Consider the following 19,362-nt stretch of genomic DNA (forward strand, 5'->3'; position numbering starts at 1 on the left):
TCCGAACAAGGTGTCCTTGGAAGGCAAATTGGGACTTTTGTTTCACTGATCTTGTTCAATGCAATAGTTTAAAACTAAGTCTTTTCAAACCTTGAGCAATAGATATAAGCGTTTGTTCGTTTGTTGTTTAAAGCCACACTCAGCAATATTCCAGCTATATGACGGCAGTCTGTAAATAATCGAGACTGGACCAAACAATCCAGTGATTGACATCATGAACATCAATACACGTAATTGGGATTGATGACATGCATCAATCAAGTCAGTGAGTCTGACCACCCGATCCCATAAGTCGCCTCTTACGACAAGCATAGTCGCTTTTTATGACAAGCATGGGTTGCTGAAGACCTATTCTACCCCGGTTGTTTACAGGTCAAAAGACGTAAGTATGGTTTTACATTGTCTTAAGCAAATTTCAGCAATATCATGGCAGGGGACACCAGACTACAGAAATGGGCTTCACAGAGTATCCATGTGGGGAATCAAACCCAGGCGTGATGAGCTAACACATTAACCACCTGCCCAAATCTCTATGTAAAGATGGAAAATGGTCACTTATTCCTGTCTGCTTTTAAAATAAAATAAAATTAAAATTGACTGAATGTCATGAAAAAAAGAAATGGGTAAAAAATATTTGTTCACTCAATTGAGTCATATGAATAAATTAAACACAGGTTTTCATGTGAAGTTGAGCCAGGGCCGCACCTTGCACGTTCCTCTCTCGCCAGACCTGATGTACCAGTTGGCTCAGGACTCGTGAAACGTTGGTGTCAACTTTCACACCATGTCGTCACCTCATACACCGCCACCGCAGTGGCAATCCTATCCACCAGGAGCCAAATCTACACCCAACAAATCTGACATGATGATTCTTGAATGTCGAACACGTCAATTGTATGTTTACCTACGAAAAATGTCATTTGAAAGATCAACAATGACCAGAAATACTGCATGACCTGAACCAACATGTTTAAGCAAACACATAATTTACTGGTTCGCCGATTCATTACTCATATATTACTCTAACCAATGGAATACCAATTCTCCTATTAATCAGTATTATCACTCATTCTGATTGGTCAATCAAAGGTTTCAAATCACAGAAACCAACTCTGATTTGACAGCAGAATCACTGCAGAATCTAATACCTTTAGAAAGACACTTCTTGCCCAATCATTGTGTGGATTCCAGGCTAGAAAAGGTTACAGTGCTTCATAAACAAGCAATTTACTGAATTGGGTGCTCAGACTCGAAGGTATGTCATGTCATCGTAACTAATGTTATGGATTGTTGTTCATAATATCAATCACTGAATTTTCTGGTCCAGATCTAATAATTATTTACAGGCTGCCATCATGCTGCTTGAATACAAGATAAGCTGAGGCATATTATTATTTGATAACTAAATAAATATCTTCTGTAGTACATATAGTAAATATAAACACACAATACCATTTAGAAAGTGGTCAAATGTAGCAAAAGTTATATTGGGGATCACAGTTCCTTGGCATTTTACTCACCCCGAAACTTGGCGAACATTTCAGTGAAGGAAGAGTCCATGTCCATCCACACATGTTGGTCAATACTCATATACTACTCAAAAGAAGTTAAGGATCACCCGATTCTCTCATATTGGTAATGTTAATCTGTCATGGCACGAGAGATTAACTATTGTAATATGAAAGAATCAGGTGATCCTTAACTTCTTTTGAGTAGTATATAATGCTGCATCCACTGTCACTGGACTCTTGTTCCAGAAACTCCAGACTGTGTGTATCTTGTATATGGGATGGTACTGAGAAATGGGGATGAGCTGTGCATGAAAGATTTGCCTCCAAAAGGGGAGATTTTTAAAAGTGAAGATAATTTACTTTTATTTTTAATTATTTTATTAGAAAAGAAAATATCTCAAAACAATAAATAATCATGTTTTAGTGCATGTAGCTAGCGTAATTTGCGTTTGAGTTTTCCTCCACCAAGTTGAGGTGAGGTGAAATGGGGTTTAACGTCGCGTCCAAGATTATTGCACTTATATAGTGACGTGCATGCACGTGTATGTGTGTGGCTGTTTGTACTAGTCCGGACTGATGCCGATTTATAGTGCTAGCACACTGAGATACCATGCCGCAGTTTGACATGAATACCCCACTCAGACACAGTATACTGACTCCGAGCCAACCAGTCCTTGTTTTAGCCCCTTAATGCCGAGCGCCAGACAGGGTAACAACAAGTACCATCTTTTAACGTCTTTTGGTATGACGCGGCTGGGGATCGAACCCCGGGCCTTCCGCTCTCCGGGCGGACGCTCTACCATTAGACCACAGAGGCAGTCTTCCTCCACCAAGTACAAACCAGGTACAATCAACCCATATCACTTTGTTCAAAGGTCATCTCTGAGGAAAGCAAACAGATATTGAAAACAACCGATGGGTAGCTTGACCAGTTGATGACGTGTTCAATCTGACCAATGGTCAGGGTTCCTCATGACCCAGGTTTTCTGAGTATTTTGGATGATTTTGGTTACAAAATATGCCAGAGAAACATGAAGAGTATTTATCCTGACGCAGCATGATCATCACTTATTTCATTTACATATATTACGTTTTTCTGTCTCTGGTAGTCTGTTGATAGTCTGACTACTTTGCTTTGTAAGTTTCTAAAATGTTCACATTATTCAACTTCTTAAAAATGTATGCCATATTTGGGAGTGCTATTACGTTTTACAACAATTTATGAATGAAACGTGCCTTGTCGAGCTTTCTGACCTTGACGTGTATTAATCTCATTGGTCTAATCTGAAAACTTACTCATAGATTTCCGTAAGAACTTTGGTTTACTCATGGGACAATGGAGGCAATTTTTTAAAATTAAGGTAAAATGCTGTTTTGTCATATGGGAGACTAGGAGATTTCATCAAATTGCAGGAGTCTCCTGAAAATGCGGGACGGTTGACAGGCGGAGCGAGTTTATGCAAGTGTATGCGTGTGGCTTCCTCTACTGCTGGTAGTCCGGACTAACACTGAATTTATAGTGACCTCTGAGACATCATGCAACAAATTTAACATGGATACCCCACACAGACACAGTATACTGACTCCGAGCCGACCAGTCCTTGTTTTAGACCCTTAATCCCGAGCGCCAGGCAGGGTAACAACAAGTAACGTCGTTTGGTATGATGAGGCCAGGAATTGAACCACAGACAGACACTCTATCCACTACACCACGGAGTCAGTCCCGAGGTCATATATAATCACAGGGACAGTAGTACATATCCCATCATCCATCAGGATTAACAGGACTTTATAATAGGAATATGGAAATATTGTTCATATTACCTACCTGGGTTCAATATTCCTCATAATGGCTCAGCTTAATGAAGCTCTGATGTCTTCAGGGAAACTTAGAAAACAGATTTTGTTTATTGCATGAAGTCAGTGTTTTGCAAATTATCTTCTTATCTTCACTTGATCCCATTAGTCGTCTTTTTGTAAAAGGCGACTATGCTTGTCGTAAGAGACGACTAACAGGATCCAGTGGTCAGGCTCGCTGACTCGCTTGATGCATTTCATTGTATCCCAATTGTGCGGATCGATGCTCATGATATCAATCACTGAAATGTCTGGTCCAGACTTGATTATTTACAGACCGCCATCATATAGCTGGAATATATATAGCGTTAAACAAACAAACAAACAAACAAGTGAACTGGATGACCACATGGAAAACAAACACATGTACGCACAAAAAAAATCCTGGAGTCAGAAATTGAATAGGGTATTACCAAACTCAATGAAGAGGAAGGAAGTAACTGTCTAAATTACACCTGCTAATTAAACTGCTAGATCAAGATGGATGACATTCACAGAAATTAAGATGGAAAACATTCTCTTTGTTGTCCTACCTAACTTCCAAAGGGAAATCCGAACATCTTATTGCTCTGTGGCACATGTGAAAAAATATTTCTATTGCATATCCATTGTTAACACCATGGCTGTAACGATTCACCAATACCTACGATATCCTCGATACTTAGGTACCCACAATACTTGAATCGTCAGTTTGTGAGATCGCAATACGCTATAAATAGAACAGGGATTAATTGTGTTACCTCCCTTAATGGCAGAAGTGGCACAGCGCCACCTGTAAGCATGGCAGAACACAAGGACGAGGTAGCTGAGGACACGCCAACTAACTTTTACTTTCAATAAGCATCCCTTTATCAAAACTGTTTTGTTCTTGTGGTTTTGTTTGTAAAAGTTTTTGAGATAACAATAAATAAATGTATGAAGAAAGAGGTTTTAGAGCTGTATTTCTGTGATTTCATCATTTCTTCCTATTTGATGTGGTGTATCGTGATACAGTAGTAAAGTCTGCATGATACCATGATAGTAGTATAGACGATAGTCTGTATCGTGATACAAATCATATGGCAATACTCAGCTCTTGTAAACACCCATCTCAAACTGACAAAAATAACACTGATCGTATCTACAAATCTACCTACTATCACATTCAGGTTTGTGATTCATGGATTTTACAGGAGCTTCACATACAAAACTCCCTCGATATAAGGTGGAGTAAGGTGGAATGAGGATTAGCATGTATGTTAGCCTTGCTCCAAGGCTGTACTGAATTATTAGTCCCTGGGTGTGTAGTAATTCTATCCTTAATAGGCAAGTCAGTGTGGCAGTCTCTTATAGTGACAACTTGTTCTTATCTTACTTGATTTTACAAAATAATCAAGAAATTATGATTAAAACTAATAATTTTTGCCTTAGAGACTTGTGCAAGTCTACATGTATGTGTGTGTGTCTGTTTGTATTAGTTGGACACCGAGTTTTATCACCTCGATGCCGAACGCCCCGCAGGGAAACAAAATCATCTTGAGCGTCCTTAGGAAAAATACGGCCAGGGATTGAACCACAGACATTCCGCTCTCCACTCCGTGAGACCATAGAGGCAGTCCTCTATCTTATAAAGATGTGTTGCTCTTAATATATTCCTCAGCCAAGACTGACCGGAGTTTCAGTACTTACAGCATGAACAATATGTTCTATTCTAATTACGGTCAATCTTGGTTCTGAAAGGGGCTTTTAAACTGGTGGTTGATAATTTCGAACATCTGGGTTTTACAACAATGGAGTTTAACCACCACTCAGGTCACCTTCACTTTTCCACCAGAAACACTTGATGTCAACAAGCACTGACTTAGTGGGATCAAATTATGCAGGGATATCTCTATCTCACAAAAGACGGATAACAATAACATCCATGTGAGGTGAGGTGAAATGGGGTTTAACGTCGCGTCCAAGATTATTGCACTTATATAGCGACATGCATGTGTGTGTGTGTGTGTGTGTGTGTGTGTGTGTGTGTGTGTGTGTGTGTGTGTGTGTGTGTGTGTGTGTGTGTGTGTGTGTGTGTGTGTGTGTGTGTGTGTGTGCTTCTACTAGACCGGACTGATGCCCATTTATAGTGCTAGCCCAATGAGATACCATGCCGCAGTTTAACATAAATACCCCACTCAGACACAGTATACTGACTCCGAGCTGACCAGTCCTTGCTTTTAACCCCTTAATGCCGAACACCAGGGTAACAACAAGTACCATAGTCACCATGTAATTAATATTACTCAATCATTCACAGAAAACCTTTAACAATACCAAAAAGTTTTCAAAATAAAAAAAAATCACAATGCCAAAAGTACACATGCACTGAATACACCATGATGTATCCATTTTTAAAAAAAGCTAACATTTTGACAAACAATTAACAAAAGTCCCATCACAGATAAACATTGTGACACTATTTGACATTATCAGACATGTATCACAGCCATTACTCTTGAACCCAGCTCAGTTAAAACCAAATTAATAGGGAGCCAGACAGACTCGTGATAGCAGTTCTCCAATTAGGTGATAAGATGGGAGACCTGGTGTTGAATCCGAGTCAGCTGGCCCAGACAGAGATGACATGTTATGCAGCACTGTAAACATCCCCACAAATTCATAGCAGTCGGAGGTTTGCCAAGGCCTTCCTCATTAGAACTAAACTTATCATAGGCACACTCCAAAATCAGATCAAATTGTCATAGACTTGCTGCCAGTCTCCCCAATACTATCATCTCTTCAGATGTGTACCAAACAAAATGGTGTCAGTGTCAACCTATACAGTGTTAATATAAATGTTTACATGTAGCACAAAGACTTTCACAAGCAGTGTGAGTGAGTGAGTGAGTGAGTGAGTGAGTGAGTGAGTGAGTGAAGGAGTTAGTGAGTGAGGTGCTGACAAACCTAGAAACATAATCACGATGAATTTGGGATTCTAACCTTTAACAATAGGCTCCTGGCACACACAAGGGACACAACTCTGCACATCAAATTGCGGCACCTCAGATGAGTGTGTAACCTATGCCACAAGATACATGAGGCTCATTCCTCCTCAATGACATCTTATATATTTACCCTTGTTACGTGGGACAAGGAAAAGTTTTGTATTAAAAAAACTATCACATGATTATATAGTCTTACATTGTTCACTTCTTCCCGAAGGTAAAGAAAATCTGCAAATTTGTTTTTAATGATAACATCGTACCCCTGCTACATAAACACAAGCATTACAGGTGTGGCCCTAACACAACAAAATATGATCTGTCAAAAGTCCTATTGTGGACATACATGTGTGTATGTGTGTGTAATATTCTTTAATTCTGTTGGCGTAAGGCTTGCATAATAAAAATATCAGTAATTTCACTTGTTTTCACAGAAACTACGTCAGAACAGCACATGTAGTAGCCATACTACATGTAGCTCACGATACAATACATGATTTGGAAAACTCAACATTTGTCCCATTGAAATTTATACCAGAGAACAGAGACTCAACTGAAACGTTTAGCAAACTTGGGAGTTAATTAATAAAACTAATAATTAAGGAAGAAATATGAAAGAGAAAGTCAGGAACCAGGAGTTCACACTACATTTTCATATCATGACAATTATTAACATGCCCCCTTTACATAAACATGTTATTTTCAATCATTAACAGAAAAGCCATCCTCCATTGTCCAGGGAATTACATCTCCATGCTAAATACCCTGGACCCATTTGCAAACAACTCATCCTTCTTATCTTCTTTCTCTCACACATGTGTGTAATTAAGAATTGACATCGATATATTTTACAGTGAGTGAGTGAGTTAGGTTTAACGCCACTTTTAACAGTATTCCAGTTATATCGCGGCGTGTCAGCTTAATGTGGGAGGAAAGCCCGAAGTGATGCAGGTGTCAGACGTTTACCAATTCAGTGAAACCCAGAGCATGGGTATGGTGCTGACAAACCTAGAAACATAATCTGGGTGAACCAGGATTCGAACCCACAATCATAGGTTTCTGGCGTGCCCAAGGGACGCAACTCTGCACAGCGAATCGTGGCGCCACCCTTGCCCCCAATATATTTTGAATTTCTGGAGGCATAAATGTTAAGAACTCAAAGTGTGCACACCTAGTTTTAAGCTTACAATAAAACACTGCAGGGAGAATAAACCATGAGGCGTGTGCACACTGACGAGTGGGAGTTGTTTATCATACAATATAACATTGCAGGAAGAATAACACCATGAGGGGCGTTGTTTATTTCTTATGTAAGATATCAATATTATGTACAGCCTCTTTAAGGATGTTAATAAAATGTACAAGATTTAAACATTTTACCGGTTTTTAAATAATGATGACTCCCTGATAGAATTCGACGTCAGCAATGTCGGACAAGTCCATTTTATGACAGGGGGTCTTTGGTCAATTCTAATAATAAATAGATCAACAATAACAACTTCATAGACGGCATATTTTATCATTAACAGACAATTTTTTTTTAGAGACAACAGTATCACAGCAGTGACATCATTCAGCACAGTATTGCAACACATCAGTCCAAACATTCTATCATCAGCCAATCAGAAAACAGTCTGTCTGTGGGCTTGTCCTAAAAACAATTCAACAAAAAACTTGTTTGGCTAGCCAATCATATGTTACGGAATCATTTGCAAACTATTTGAGTGCACATCCGAAAGTGTCCATTTGACTCGGAATCAAACCAAGCTGTGGAAGAGAATGATTTCAGGGTACTTGTATCAGAACAAGAATATAAAACATGGGATACCCAAGGATGAAGAAGATCAAGATGCACAACTATTAAGGACAATTCATATACTTGCAATAAGACACTGAAAAAATTCTATTCATGATCATATTGATGTTTGTACGTAGTATACACCCCAGGAAATTGAGAATGAAACTCAAGTGCACATACTGACCAGGTTATAATATTGTTGTTTGCTTGTTTGTTGTTTAACGCCGCACTCAGCAATATTCCAGCTATATGATGGCGGTCTGTAAATAATCGGGTCTGGACCAGACAATCTAGTGATTGACATCATGAGCATCGATCCACACAATTGGGATCGATGACATGCATCAACCAAGTCAGCGAGCCTGACCACCCGATCCAGTTAGTCCCCTTTTACGACAATCATAGTCACCTTTTACAGCAAGCATGGGTTGCTGAAGACCAATTCTACCCCGGAATCTTCACGGGTGGAAAAAAATGTATAGGATCAGGAACCTATAATATTGTAGTACTGTTCTCATAACAAATGTCAATTATTTTTGCTGTTATTATTATTATCATTATTATTGTTGTTGTTGCTGTTGCCGTTGTTCCTACCATAATCATAAGTTTTATCAATAGATTTCAACCAGTTTATTAGAACTACTCCCGAGAGTGTGACAGGACTGACGAGTTGACAGCCTGACTGGAATCTTGTTGGCTCATACCACCAACCACTTAATTACTGCAACAGATATTTATCACACAAATACAATGTCAGGTTGGGAATAGAAATTAACACCAGCCTGCTAGCCAGTGTCAGTTTGTCTATGTCCCCGAGATATCCTGAAGGCTCAGGCTTCACTTGATGTTTTAACTCTTTAGGGTAGTGGACTTTCCAGGTCAGTTTCTATCGTTACAGGGTGTTAATCCAATACAGAAACATACACTTATAGCAGTACTGGCCACAGTGAAAAACAACAAGTTTGTTCCGGCAACCACCTGCGAAATAGCTCTACTGGTTTGCTAACTTTTATTTTTGTATACACATACAAGTGGCAGTCAGTAATCACTGGATGCCCTGGATGAGACAGCCTATCTTACTTTATATGATTGAGAGAGTTCTGTCTGACACAAAATATTGCATCAAAAAAAGAAAAATAAGGTTGGTTGGTTGGTTTGTTGTTTTACGCCGCACTCAGCAATATTCAATAATCCAGCTAAATGACGACAGTCTGTTAATAAACGAGTCTGGACCAGACAATCCAGTGATTGATATCATGGGCATCGATCCACCCAATTGGGATCGATGACATGCTTCAACCAAGTCAGCGAGCCTGACCACCCAATCCCCTTAGTCGCCTTTTACGACAAGAAAAATAAGGAAAAAAATGGAGAGTGATTGCAAACAATTTGCATACATGGCTGTTGAAGCCATTTTATGTTTGTCTGTTTGTTTGTTTATTTGTTTGTTTGTTGTTTAACACCGCACTCAGCTAAATTCCAGCTACATGATGGTGGTCTGAAAATAATTGAATCTGGACCAGACATTCCAGTGATTGACATCATGAGCATCAATCCACGCAATTGGGATACAATGACATTCATCAACAAAGTCAGAGAGCCTGACCACCCAATCCCGTTAGTTGCCTCTTATGACAAGCATAGTTGCCTCTCACAGCAACGTCATGGTTGATGATAAAAATGGGATAAAAATGTTAGTTACTATTGCTGCACACATTGAAGGACAAAGGCTTTGGGCAACATTTCTGAAGAAAGTTAATTCCAGAAAGTCTTGACAGGAGTGAGTGAGTATGGTGTTACGCCACTTTTAGCAATATTCCAGCAATATTATGGCGGGGGACACCACAAACGGGCTTCACACATTGTACCTATGTCGGGAATAGAACCCGGGTCTTCGCCGTGATGAGCAAATGCTTTAACCACTACCGATCACTACCGATCACCCCACACCTGAAAGGAAGTGGAATTATTTAGAATATTATTTAATCAGATGATCAAATGTAACAAGCAGACTGATTGCAGTCTTAACGTAAGCCATATCTGCTGTATCTGATAATGTCCTAACCTGCCTTCATACAGCACTCTTGAATAGAGCAGGAAAGCTTCGTGCAATGATAGCAGTTATCCAGTCATCAAATTATTTTGATATTTTGCAATAACCTCGTTTTTTTTTTTTAATGAAATACCCAAGCCAATAATATGCAACAGGTTTTATCAAGCTTAAACCTGAAACACATTTTGGCAATAACTACCAAAATTCCAGAAAATCATTTTGGAACTAAGAAACGTTATTCACGTTTTTGGTTGGCTGAAATTAAGACAAGAATGTTTTTTTAGTCACTATGTAACCTACACAAAAACACAGTTTCAAGGCATGAAAATATGATTGCAATAAAAACGTCTTCACTTGCACAAATGATGGATTTGACAGCGAAAGGTTCCTCGACTTGCCAGCTACCATGAGCATAATGGCTAAACCAAATATACAACTTGTTGCTGATACTGTGGAAACAAAAAAACATTGCCTTACCTCTCTTCGTCGCCGTGGTAATGTCTGATAAAACAGGTAATTGTAGTCATGGTAACCTCTGTAATCCATGGCTGTGGGTCCCTGCTGCTGTGATCTATTTGTTTACAGAGTTGTCAAGGGTGGTCTAACTGTATCGCTGAGAGGTACCTGGCCTAAGTTTACGTCATCAAGCCTCAGATTGCCAGAATCACTCGTTGTCAAATACAGATACGTTTACTCTAAATGTTTAGCTAAGCCAGTTGGGTTTTGAAAGTAGCAATTGCAACACCATGTTTAATGTTGCGTAGTAGACATCTGAAATTGATTCACCTTGTGCTTAAGGGATGCTTCGGAAGAGAGCAGGAACTTATATATTTGTACTTTCATTCGAAATGGAAACAAAAAATATATTATATATTATTTCAGTTTCTAACAGAACAAAGCCACAAAGTTTTGAACAACAGCTATAACTGCTTTGGGAGCACTTGATATTCTGGTCGGCACCGAAAGTCAAGAATATCCAGATGTCGTCAATCTTTGAAGGTTATCTCAAGAATCATCTCCTGCCATGTATCTGCTTATCCAATATAAGTTCACCTCTTTGATTCCACATGTTAAAAAACGGTAAGTCACTCTTCAAAGATGGGTATCGGCTCGTAAAATTCAAGGCACATCGATTAACAAGTCCTCCAAAGCTGATGGCAATTTCAGCTGATGTATTTATAGACAGTGCACATGTTGCAAGTAGGAAGTTTATTTGACGAAAATATCCCCGTCCTCTCGTGGAGACTGAAGCGGCTACTGTTTAGTTAAGCCAAACGAAGGTCCAAACACAGGTGAACTGTGGAATCCCAGCTATCTGTCGAAGTGTTACCTGAATAACATTTGATCTTCTGCAACTTCAAACTTGCAAAATCCTCTCCAGAAACACAATGATGTAAAACCAATTTCACACACCACCCGTCAATTGGTTTTCAACCAAGATTACAAAAAGTGATTTATATCACAATAAACACATATTTAGCCTTTCTATATTTTCACCAACCAGATTAAGAACCAACAAAATTGGATCTTAATTTAAAAATCAAATAACTGGAATCCGATTATGATTAATCTGAGATTAGCGTCTTTTTCAAATAATCTCTGTACAGGACACTGCTCCAAGTCTGGGCTGAGCTCCCGTAGCCGATATTGTGATAGTTGGCTAACATGGAAACAGTAGGGTGTTAGCTGCAGGAAAATCTTGATAAATAGCAGGTGCTTGTCGATCACAAATGTCACTCACGATGTGAAATGCGGGGAAACACATTAGTGATCAGAACTTTCCATACGGAACCTTTCTTCAACAGTTTGTAAATATCATCTCTTGGGCTCCCTTCCGACACAACACAGTCCTACTGTCAAGTAGGTATATTTCTAAAGTCTCCATTTTATCAAATATATGAAAAACATATACACTGACAACTACTCTTGTTCCTGAAAGTTAGATGAACACTTTAACTGGCAGTACAAGTTATTATTGAAAAGCAGTCATTTCAAAAATGAAGCCACAAGGAAGTTAAGGTAACTTCACTTCAAAACTGAAAATTGTTGTCAAGGGTCCGAACAAGCACTAAATGTACCGACTGATGATGTACGACATGGATCATGAAATAACAACCTCGTACTTTAGCATCTGGAATTATTTGACGATAATTGCTCTCACAAAAACACAGCCATATCACAAGCTCTTCAGAGCATGAAGTTAATCCATGGAATGAGCGTTGAATAGTCACCAGTATGATTTTCCGCAACAGTGTAATTCCTGGTACAAGCGAGGCACACACTCTGGTCCGGCCCAGCATATGAAGCTTATAAAACTACCGCTGGGCGACTGAAAAACCAGCAGAAAACATCCCAGTTGAGTGGGGTTTGGATAATGAAGTGGTTGTGCTCGTGTTTATGTAGCTGGCTACCATCAGATCCTATTGGGATGGCCTACAGCCTGAACATGTCTGTCATCAATTAACCTTCACACCACTGGAGGCAAAAGTCTTTTCATATTAAGTGATAATAAAGTTATTAAATGGACCAAAGCATAAAGAATGAGTATTTATTTGAATCTACAAGAAATTTCCTTTCATGTGAGTACCCACATGATGGTTGTTTGTTAAAAAACATATGAACCAAATTGATCACAATTGTTTGAAGTATGATGAGTGGGGATTTGTTTGAAAGAAGAGAAAAAATGCTTTCATTAGAGTACCCACACAGGACTTTGCCTTTAAAAGCCAAAACAAATAAATTGTTTCAAAAATATCACCTACATATTATATAAAACTCAGCATCTAAATGGTTAACAGGCCAAGGCACCAGACTTCTACCATACCTCTGCCTCTTGGCACAAGAAACACCTGTGATAATCCTGAAAAGATATCTTCGAACAGACACCAATAAAATGTTACGGTAAGCAGAACATTTGTTAGTAAGCTTCCTATGAGATAAGACGAAGTTATTCTGATTACGCTTGTCAATAAAATGTCACAGAGGAATTCTTGTGAATGGATTAGTTAGTAGAAAGCTAATCAATTTTCTTTAAATAACACATGACGAAAATGATAGTAGACAGTAACAAAACATGATTAGCATGTTTAGTGATGCATCAATAATAAAAAGTTGAAATCCAACCAGTCCATAAACCATCACATTTCATATCAATTATTCTTTACGATGCCAACAGTAACAATCTCATCACAAAGGTTCTGGATTGTGGGCATTAGAATATATCAATACTTCTTCCAATATCCATAGAGATTACTGTACCTGTACACGCCATTGCACACTCGTGACAAAATACATCATTAGTCAACAGTGACTGGTGCCACGATTTAATGACAATGTCTGTCATAGGTGAGTGAGTGAGTTGGGTTTAACGCCGCTTTTAACAGTATGTCACGGCGTGTCAGCTTAATGTGTGAGGAAAGCCCAAAGTGATGCAGGTCTCAGACGTTTACCACTCCGGTGAAACCCACGAGCACGGGTATGACAAATCAAGAAACATAATTGGGGTGAACCGGGATTCGAACCCACACTCATAGGTTTCTGGTGTGTCCAAGTGATGCAACTCTGCATAGCGAATCGCGGCGCCTTAGACGACTGGGCCCCCCGTGCCAACCGTGCCCCCCCCCTCCCTCCCCACCATCATAGGTGACTCAATCAACATGGACACAAATTGTCACTAGCCCGAGTCAGTTCGTCTGATGTTATGCTGAGGGTAGGGCTGGCTACAAAGATTGATAATCAGAATTATCTTCGATGGGAAGAAATATTAACGATTATCAAAATGAAAATTTTGTCATCGATAATATCTTACAAAAACTATTGTGATGAAATAAAGTTTTAACTTACCAAAGCAGACTTTGTTTTTTACCATTGCCGAAGACGGCAAGCAACTGATTTTGTTATATCTTAAATGTCCACCAAGTAGTCACTGCATAAATGTGCCACCACTCACCAGTACTCATCCGTGACGTGAAATATGTTGTTTGTCTCTGGGCTTTTTGCATATTTGCACAAAGTTACTTCTCTGATATTTATTGATAATGGATTGTTATTATATAGTTAATGATTATCGATCTCCAAGATTTATATCGATAGCCAGCCCTACCTGAGGGTATGATGGATTTCAGGCCATTGAGTCTAGGGCCTCCTCTTGTGTTCCTTATCAGGGTAGTAAATGTTGCAGGCCTAAGTACATAGGTCAGAGACATCCAGGGTAGGGTTTCATTCTGTCTTACCAGTAAGTGAGTGAGTTGGGTTTAACGCTGCTTTTAACAGTATTCCAGTTATATCGCGGCGTGTCAGCTTAATGTGGGAGGAAAGCCCGAAGTGATGCAGGTCTCAGACGTTTACCACTTCGGTGAAACCCACGAGCACGGGTTTGGTGCTGACAAACCTAGAAACATAATCGGGGCAAACCAGGATTCGAACCCACAATCCAAGGTTTCTGGCGTGTCAAGGGACGCAACTCTGCACAGCGAATCACGGCGCCTTAGACGACTGGGCCACCCGTGCCCCCTCTATCTTACCACCTGCACCAGGTGCAACCAAGTAAGTTAATCAGGGTGCACCACCAAAATATTGGCTGCACCAGTTTATCATAAAATGAAACACTGTATTTTCAGTTATTTTGAATATTAAATAAATTCAAAGAGAAAATCAACTTGAGAATGTGCTCCAGTATTTTATTTTGGGTAAATCTTAATATGGCTTTTCACATCATGATATCTAGTAAACTACCTCAAAATGAAGTTTCAAAGTGTCTGTTTGTTGTGATTGTAACCTCATGAGTGATTTCTAGTGGTAATTGTGAAGAATTAGTTCTGCAAGTTCACTGCATTCAGACCTGTTTATTTCACTATTTTCATGAACTTTTGTTTCCTGAATTCAAAAGATTTGCAGTCAGTTCTCTAAGAATAAGTTTTCAACTGTTATCAAAACTAACTGCTGCCATGCATTTGTGTCGGGAAATGTTATCTGCACTGGGTGCATCCTGGCAATACAAGTTACCGGTACTAGCAATGTTTTACCTGCTCTGGTGCAGCTTGGATACAGCGAAATCATCCCTAACATACCACCACCAAACAAACTTCTTTGTTGGTTTGACTTGTGTAATGCACGCTCAGCAGTATTCCAGCAATATGACAACTAATCACCATTCTAGACCAGACAATCCAGTGATTGATATTGTGAGCAACATCTAGTGCTGTGGGGACTACAATGACACCCAGTCAACCAAGTCACAGAGACTTGACATAACATGACAGATTAACTACCGTATTTTCTTGAGTATAGTGCGCACCCATGTATAATGCGCACCCCCCTCTAGCGGATTCAATATTTTGGAAAAATAGAAATTTGAATATTATGCGCAGAAATTTTTTACACCGTACCCCTTCAGCGAAGTCCGGCAAACGAACGGGTGATGAGAAACTTTGTCAGTACAAATTCAAAATTTGAGATAAAAAATCACCAGACATGTTGATTTACCGTTTAAATTGTATTTTTTGTTCAGCTAGGCATTGTTTTATATCCAGGGATTAAGATTACCTGGTACATTAATATGAAAGAATCGGGTGTATTTATCTTATTGGGAGTAAAATCAGGTTTTCCAATGACACGACAGATTAACTATAGTAATATGAAGGTTTTCCCATGATATGACAGATTAACTATAGTAATACGAAAAAATCAGGTGTTCTTATCTTATTTTGAGTAGTATATAACATAGGCGGGTAGACGAACTGCTCATGAGATCCTCTAAACAGTGTCTTCAACCACACTGTGCTTAAACAACCAGCAAATATAGACACACAGCTGTCAGGTTTAGACTCCGCTTGTCAACCAGGCACTTCATACAGGAACGACACTCAATTAATTAAGCAAATATCAATCTAATTCCTACACTTTAAGATTTGGTCATCAAATCCATGCTTATGACCTGTAGTGTATAGGTTCTATATACATGTATTCATCATTGGTCAAGACGCAATACAAGATGAAAGACTAGACTAGGACATCGATACGACGGACAGAGACACCAGATGACACACTTCTAGCTGCACCTTTAATTAACGAGTGAAAACGAGGCGCAATGCATGTTACAAGACTTCCGGTTAACGACACTATACACCTAAGAACTAATTAACATAACACGAACTTCTGCTGAACATGACATGACACAACAACAATGTGATTAATGTGCTGATGAGACAATATTACTTTACAGTCTGAGTTTAGCCATGGTCTGAAGCCTGAGTCTAGTAAACTTCTGTATGGTCTGGTAGTTTCTGCTAAAATATGTGACATTACTAAAATGTACTAACAGTATGCTAAGAGCCAAGTTTGGCTAGCAGACCCAAAAGTGTTTGGCACAGACTGCTTCTATCATGTCTGGAGTATGAGTGAAAAAATATGTCATTTCGAATTTGGCTCCTTGTGAAAATGTATGGGCTTCTAATAGTTCTGGCTTATAGCAAAACAACATTAGAAGCTAGGGGGCCTTTGAGGAATAAATCTAATACTGAAGTCTGACAAACAAGAATTATATGACAGCAAACAGACAACATACAGGCTTGGATACCCTGCTAATCATATTCACACCCTTCTTGGCCAAGAGTGAGTGCGTGAGTTGGGTTTACCGCCGCTTTTAACAGTATTCCAGTCATATCGCAGCGTGTCAGCTTAATGTTGGAGGAAAGCCCAAAGTAATGCTGGTCCTGACATTTACCATTCCGGTGAAACCCACGAGGGTATGGTGCTGCCAAACCTAGAAACAATCAGAGATAATCGGGATTCGACCACAGTCATGTTTCCGCCTGATTAAGGGACACAACTCTACAGCACCATAGATGCAGTGATAGAAATGGCACTAGTCCTGTAGTCCTTACCAAACTGCCCAATGGTAAAGGTATCCTAAGGACTAGTAGAAATTGGTCAATGTTAAGGGTTTTGCTACCGGTATATGTTATCATTATAAGGACTAGCGGACAAAAACTGTTAGTTTCCAACCCTGGGATGACTGTCCACTGTGCACTTCTGGGCCAAGAATCAGGATCAGATAATTATTGCAGCCATTTAGGAGATAAACATACTGTGTTTTCAATGTAGAGCTAGGTTACCTGTAGATTTAACCCAGCTAAATTGAATTTGGAACCGAACGCGCAGCGTGAGGTTTCAAATGTTCAATTTAGCGGGGTTAAATCTACAGGTAACCTAGCTCTACATTGAAAACACAGTATGTTTATCTCCATTCTACCATGACTAAATAAAATGCGAACTCTTTGGTGTTAGCAAATATACTGAGTGAAGCGTCATGGGTTGAGTTCAGTGTTTTGAGTGCGTTATCGATCTGAATTAAGGAATCACCAAAAAAAAAATATGGTGCTGTATATCCTCAAGCAGTTTGTTTATACCGTAATACTTCAATCGAACATGTGACAGGCATTGGAAGCATATAAGCACGGCAACTTGGTAAGCTAACATGAGGTGGGCATCCGTAAAGAAAACAAAGCAAGCTTTGCAAGGCTTTCGCTCTACATCGCACGTCACCATTATGACGTCATGCCGCTCATTGTGACGCAAAAGATATGACGTCACAGTCATATATAGAAAAGCGCCAAAATTCCAAGCTCTCTGTTGTCTCCAAAACGTAAATACATTCCCTTTGTTGATTTGTCGTGTTTTTCTGCACAAAATGTATTGCCACACATCCTTTGTATATTGTATTAACCGCATCTGTGCATTTTGTAACCTGTAATTGCAGATATGATTATTTAAATACGCCTACCGACAATGACTGAAAATAGTACCATTCTACGAATATTAGCTTCCGTGGTGAAGCGGCCGTCAAACCAGCTGTTTCAATCAGAGGGGGTTTATTGTGATGTAATAGCCTCTGATTGACCAATCAGAATCAAGTAAATTACAAATTCATGGTAGAATGAGTATTTACTCAAATGTTATGGATACCTGGTACTGTTTTGGGGGTATTCAGTATTTTACGACTCCTTTGGGTCCGGTCCATTGGATATTTTTTAACCAATGAGTAGAATTCTGGTAAAATAATTCTGATTAAATTCTGATTGTTTCAGGTTTCTACTTTGTATCTGTTTGTGTGTTGCCCATGTCGTGTAAACTCACAATACTGTTTCAGTTCAGGGCCTTGTGTTCCTATTCTGACATGTGAAGATACGTATCGGCTTTCCAAATTGTTAGTGTGATGAACATACTAAAAGATACCAAGCATCACGACAGTTGAGAATTCTGTGGTGCCAAGATTCTACTGTGTTCCAAAGTTTCCAACATGTTAAGGATAAACACTAGGCTGTTACGATTCACTCGCGTATTCGGTGAATCGAACCGTATCCATTCATGAATTGAATTAGAATATTTAGATACCCTGTACATAAAATATCCATAAGAACATATTATATGCATAGATTTCTTCAAAGACAACACTCTTATAATATTTAATTTAACAGTATTGTGGTCACTGGTCATTGTGGCATTTGAGCAGATACTAGTACCTGGATAAGTGTAGTATATAAATGTATAATATTAATAATTAACAAACCATTTCAAATAATTTATGTTGTTGATGTTTCACTGAATGTAACAAATAATACATCAACTACTGACTTGTTATTATGTTCATATTCGTTACCCTATATTCGTGATATGAATTGTATTCACCTCATAGTATATTCGTTGCAGCCCTAATAACACTATTCAGAGGTTTGGTTTGAAAATGTGAAACTGTAAGCGAGGGAAAAAGCGACAAGTATTTTATCCAACTTATGAACCATTTAAAAGCAAGAAATACCAGAAAAAATATATAAAAAATTTGATACCTTATAGTTATACAATAAAGTGAGTCAAGAAAAAATGGAATTCAATCAAAGCTTGCGTGAGAAAAAACATATGCAGCATGGACACAACTGAAGTCACGACATGTAAAATTGAACAACCTGCCCTGGTGGCTAAGTGGGTTACAAAACTTAACACGATATGGGTTGTTGCAGGTTCAATTCATGCCATGGAATTTTCACGTAAAAAACGACTGTGACTTTTAACCAATCAAAAATCAACATTGTATCCAGATCAAAAAGGCCAGTTCATAGAACATCAATTGTAAAACCTAGGTTTACAACTGAAATGTAAAAGACGGGTTTAGAAATGACACAT

The 19,362-nt window shown here is 39.0% G+C and overlaps 1 protein-coding gene across 6 annotated transcripts in view; it reads right to left on the bottom strand.

Moving 5' to 3' along the window:
- Positions 1–19,362, bottom strand: part of LOC124143967 (liprin-beta-1-like) — a 176,472-nt gene that overhangs the window by 143,318 nt on the left and 13,792 nt on the right. The window contains exon 1 of one of the 6 annotated variants that reach the window (XM_046513148.2): positions 10,660–10,879. The exons of the other annotated variants lie outside the window; for them this stretch is intronic. Coding sequence (XP_046369104.1) covers positions 10,660–10,728 — 69 coding nt within the window. The 5' untranslated portion in view covers positions 10,729–10,879. Of the gene's footprint in view, positions 1–10,659; positions 10,880–19,362 lie in introns of those variants that run through there. 6 annotated transcript variants of the gene reach the window in all.

Source organism: Haliotis rufescens, unplaced genomic scaffold (genome assembly GCF_023055435.1).
Source record: "Haliotis rufescens isolate VD_foot unplaced genomic scaffold, xgHalRufe1.0.p SCAF_6, whole genome shotgun sequence".
Lineage (NCBI taxonomy): Eukaryota > Metazoa > Mollusca > Gastropoda > Lepetellida > Haliotidae > Haliotis > Haliotis rufescens.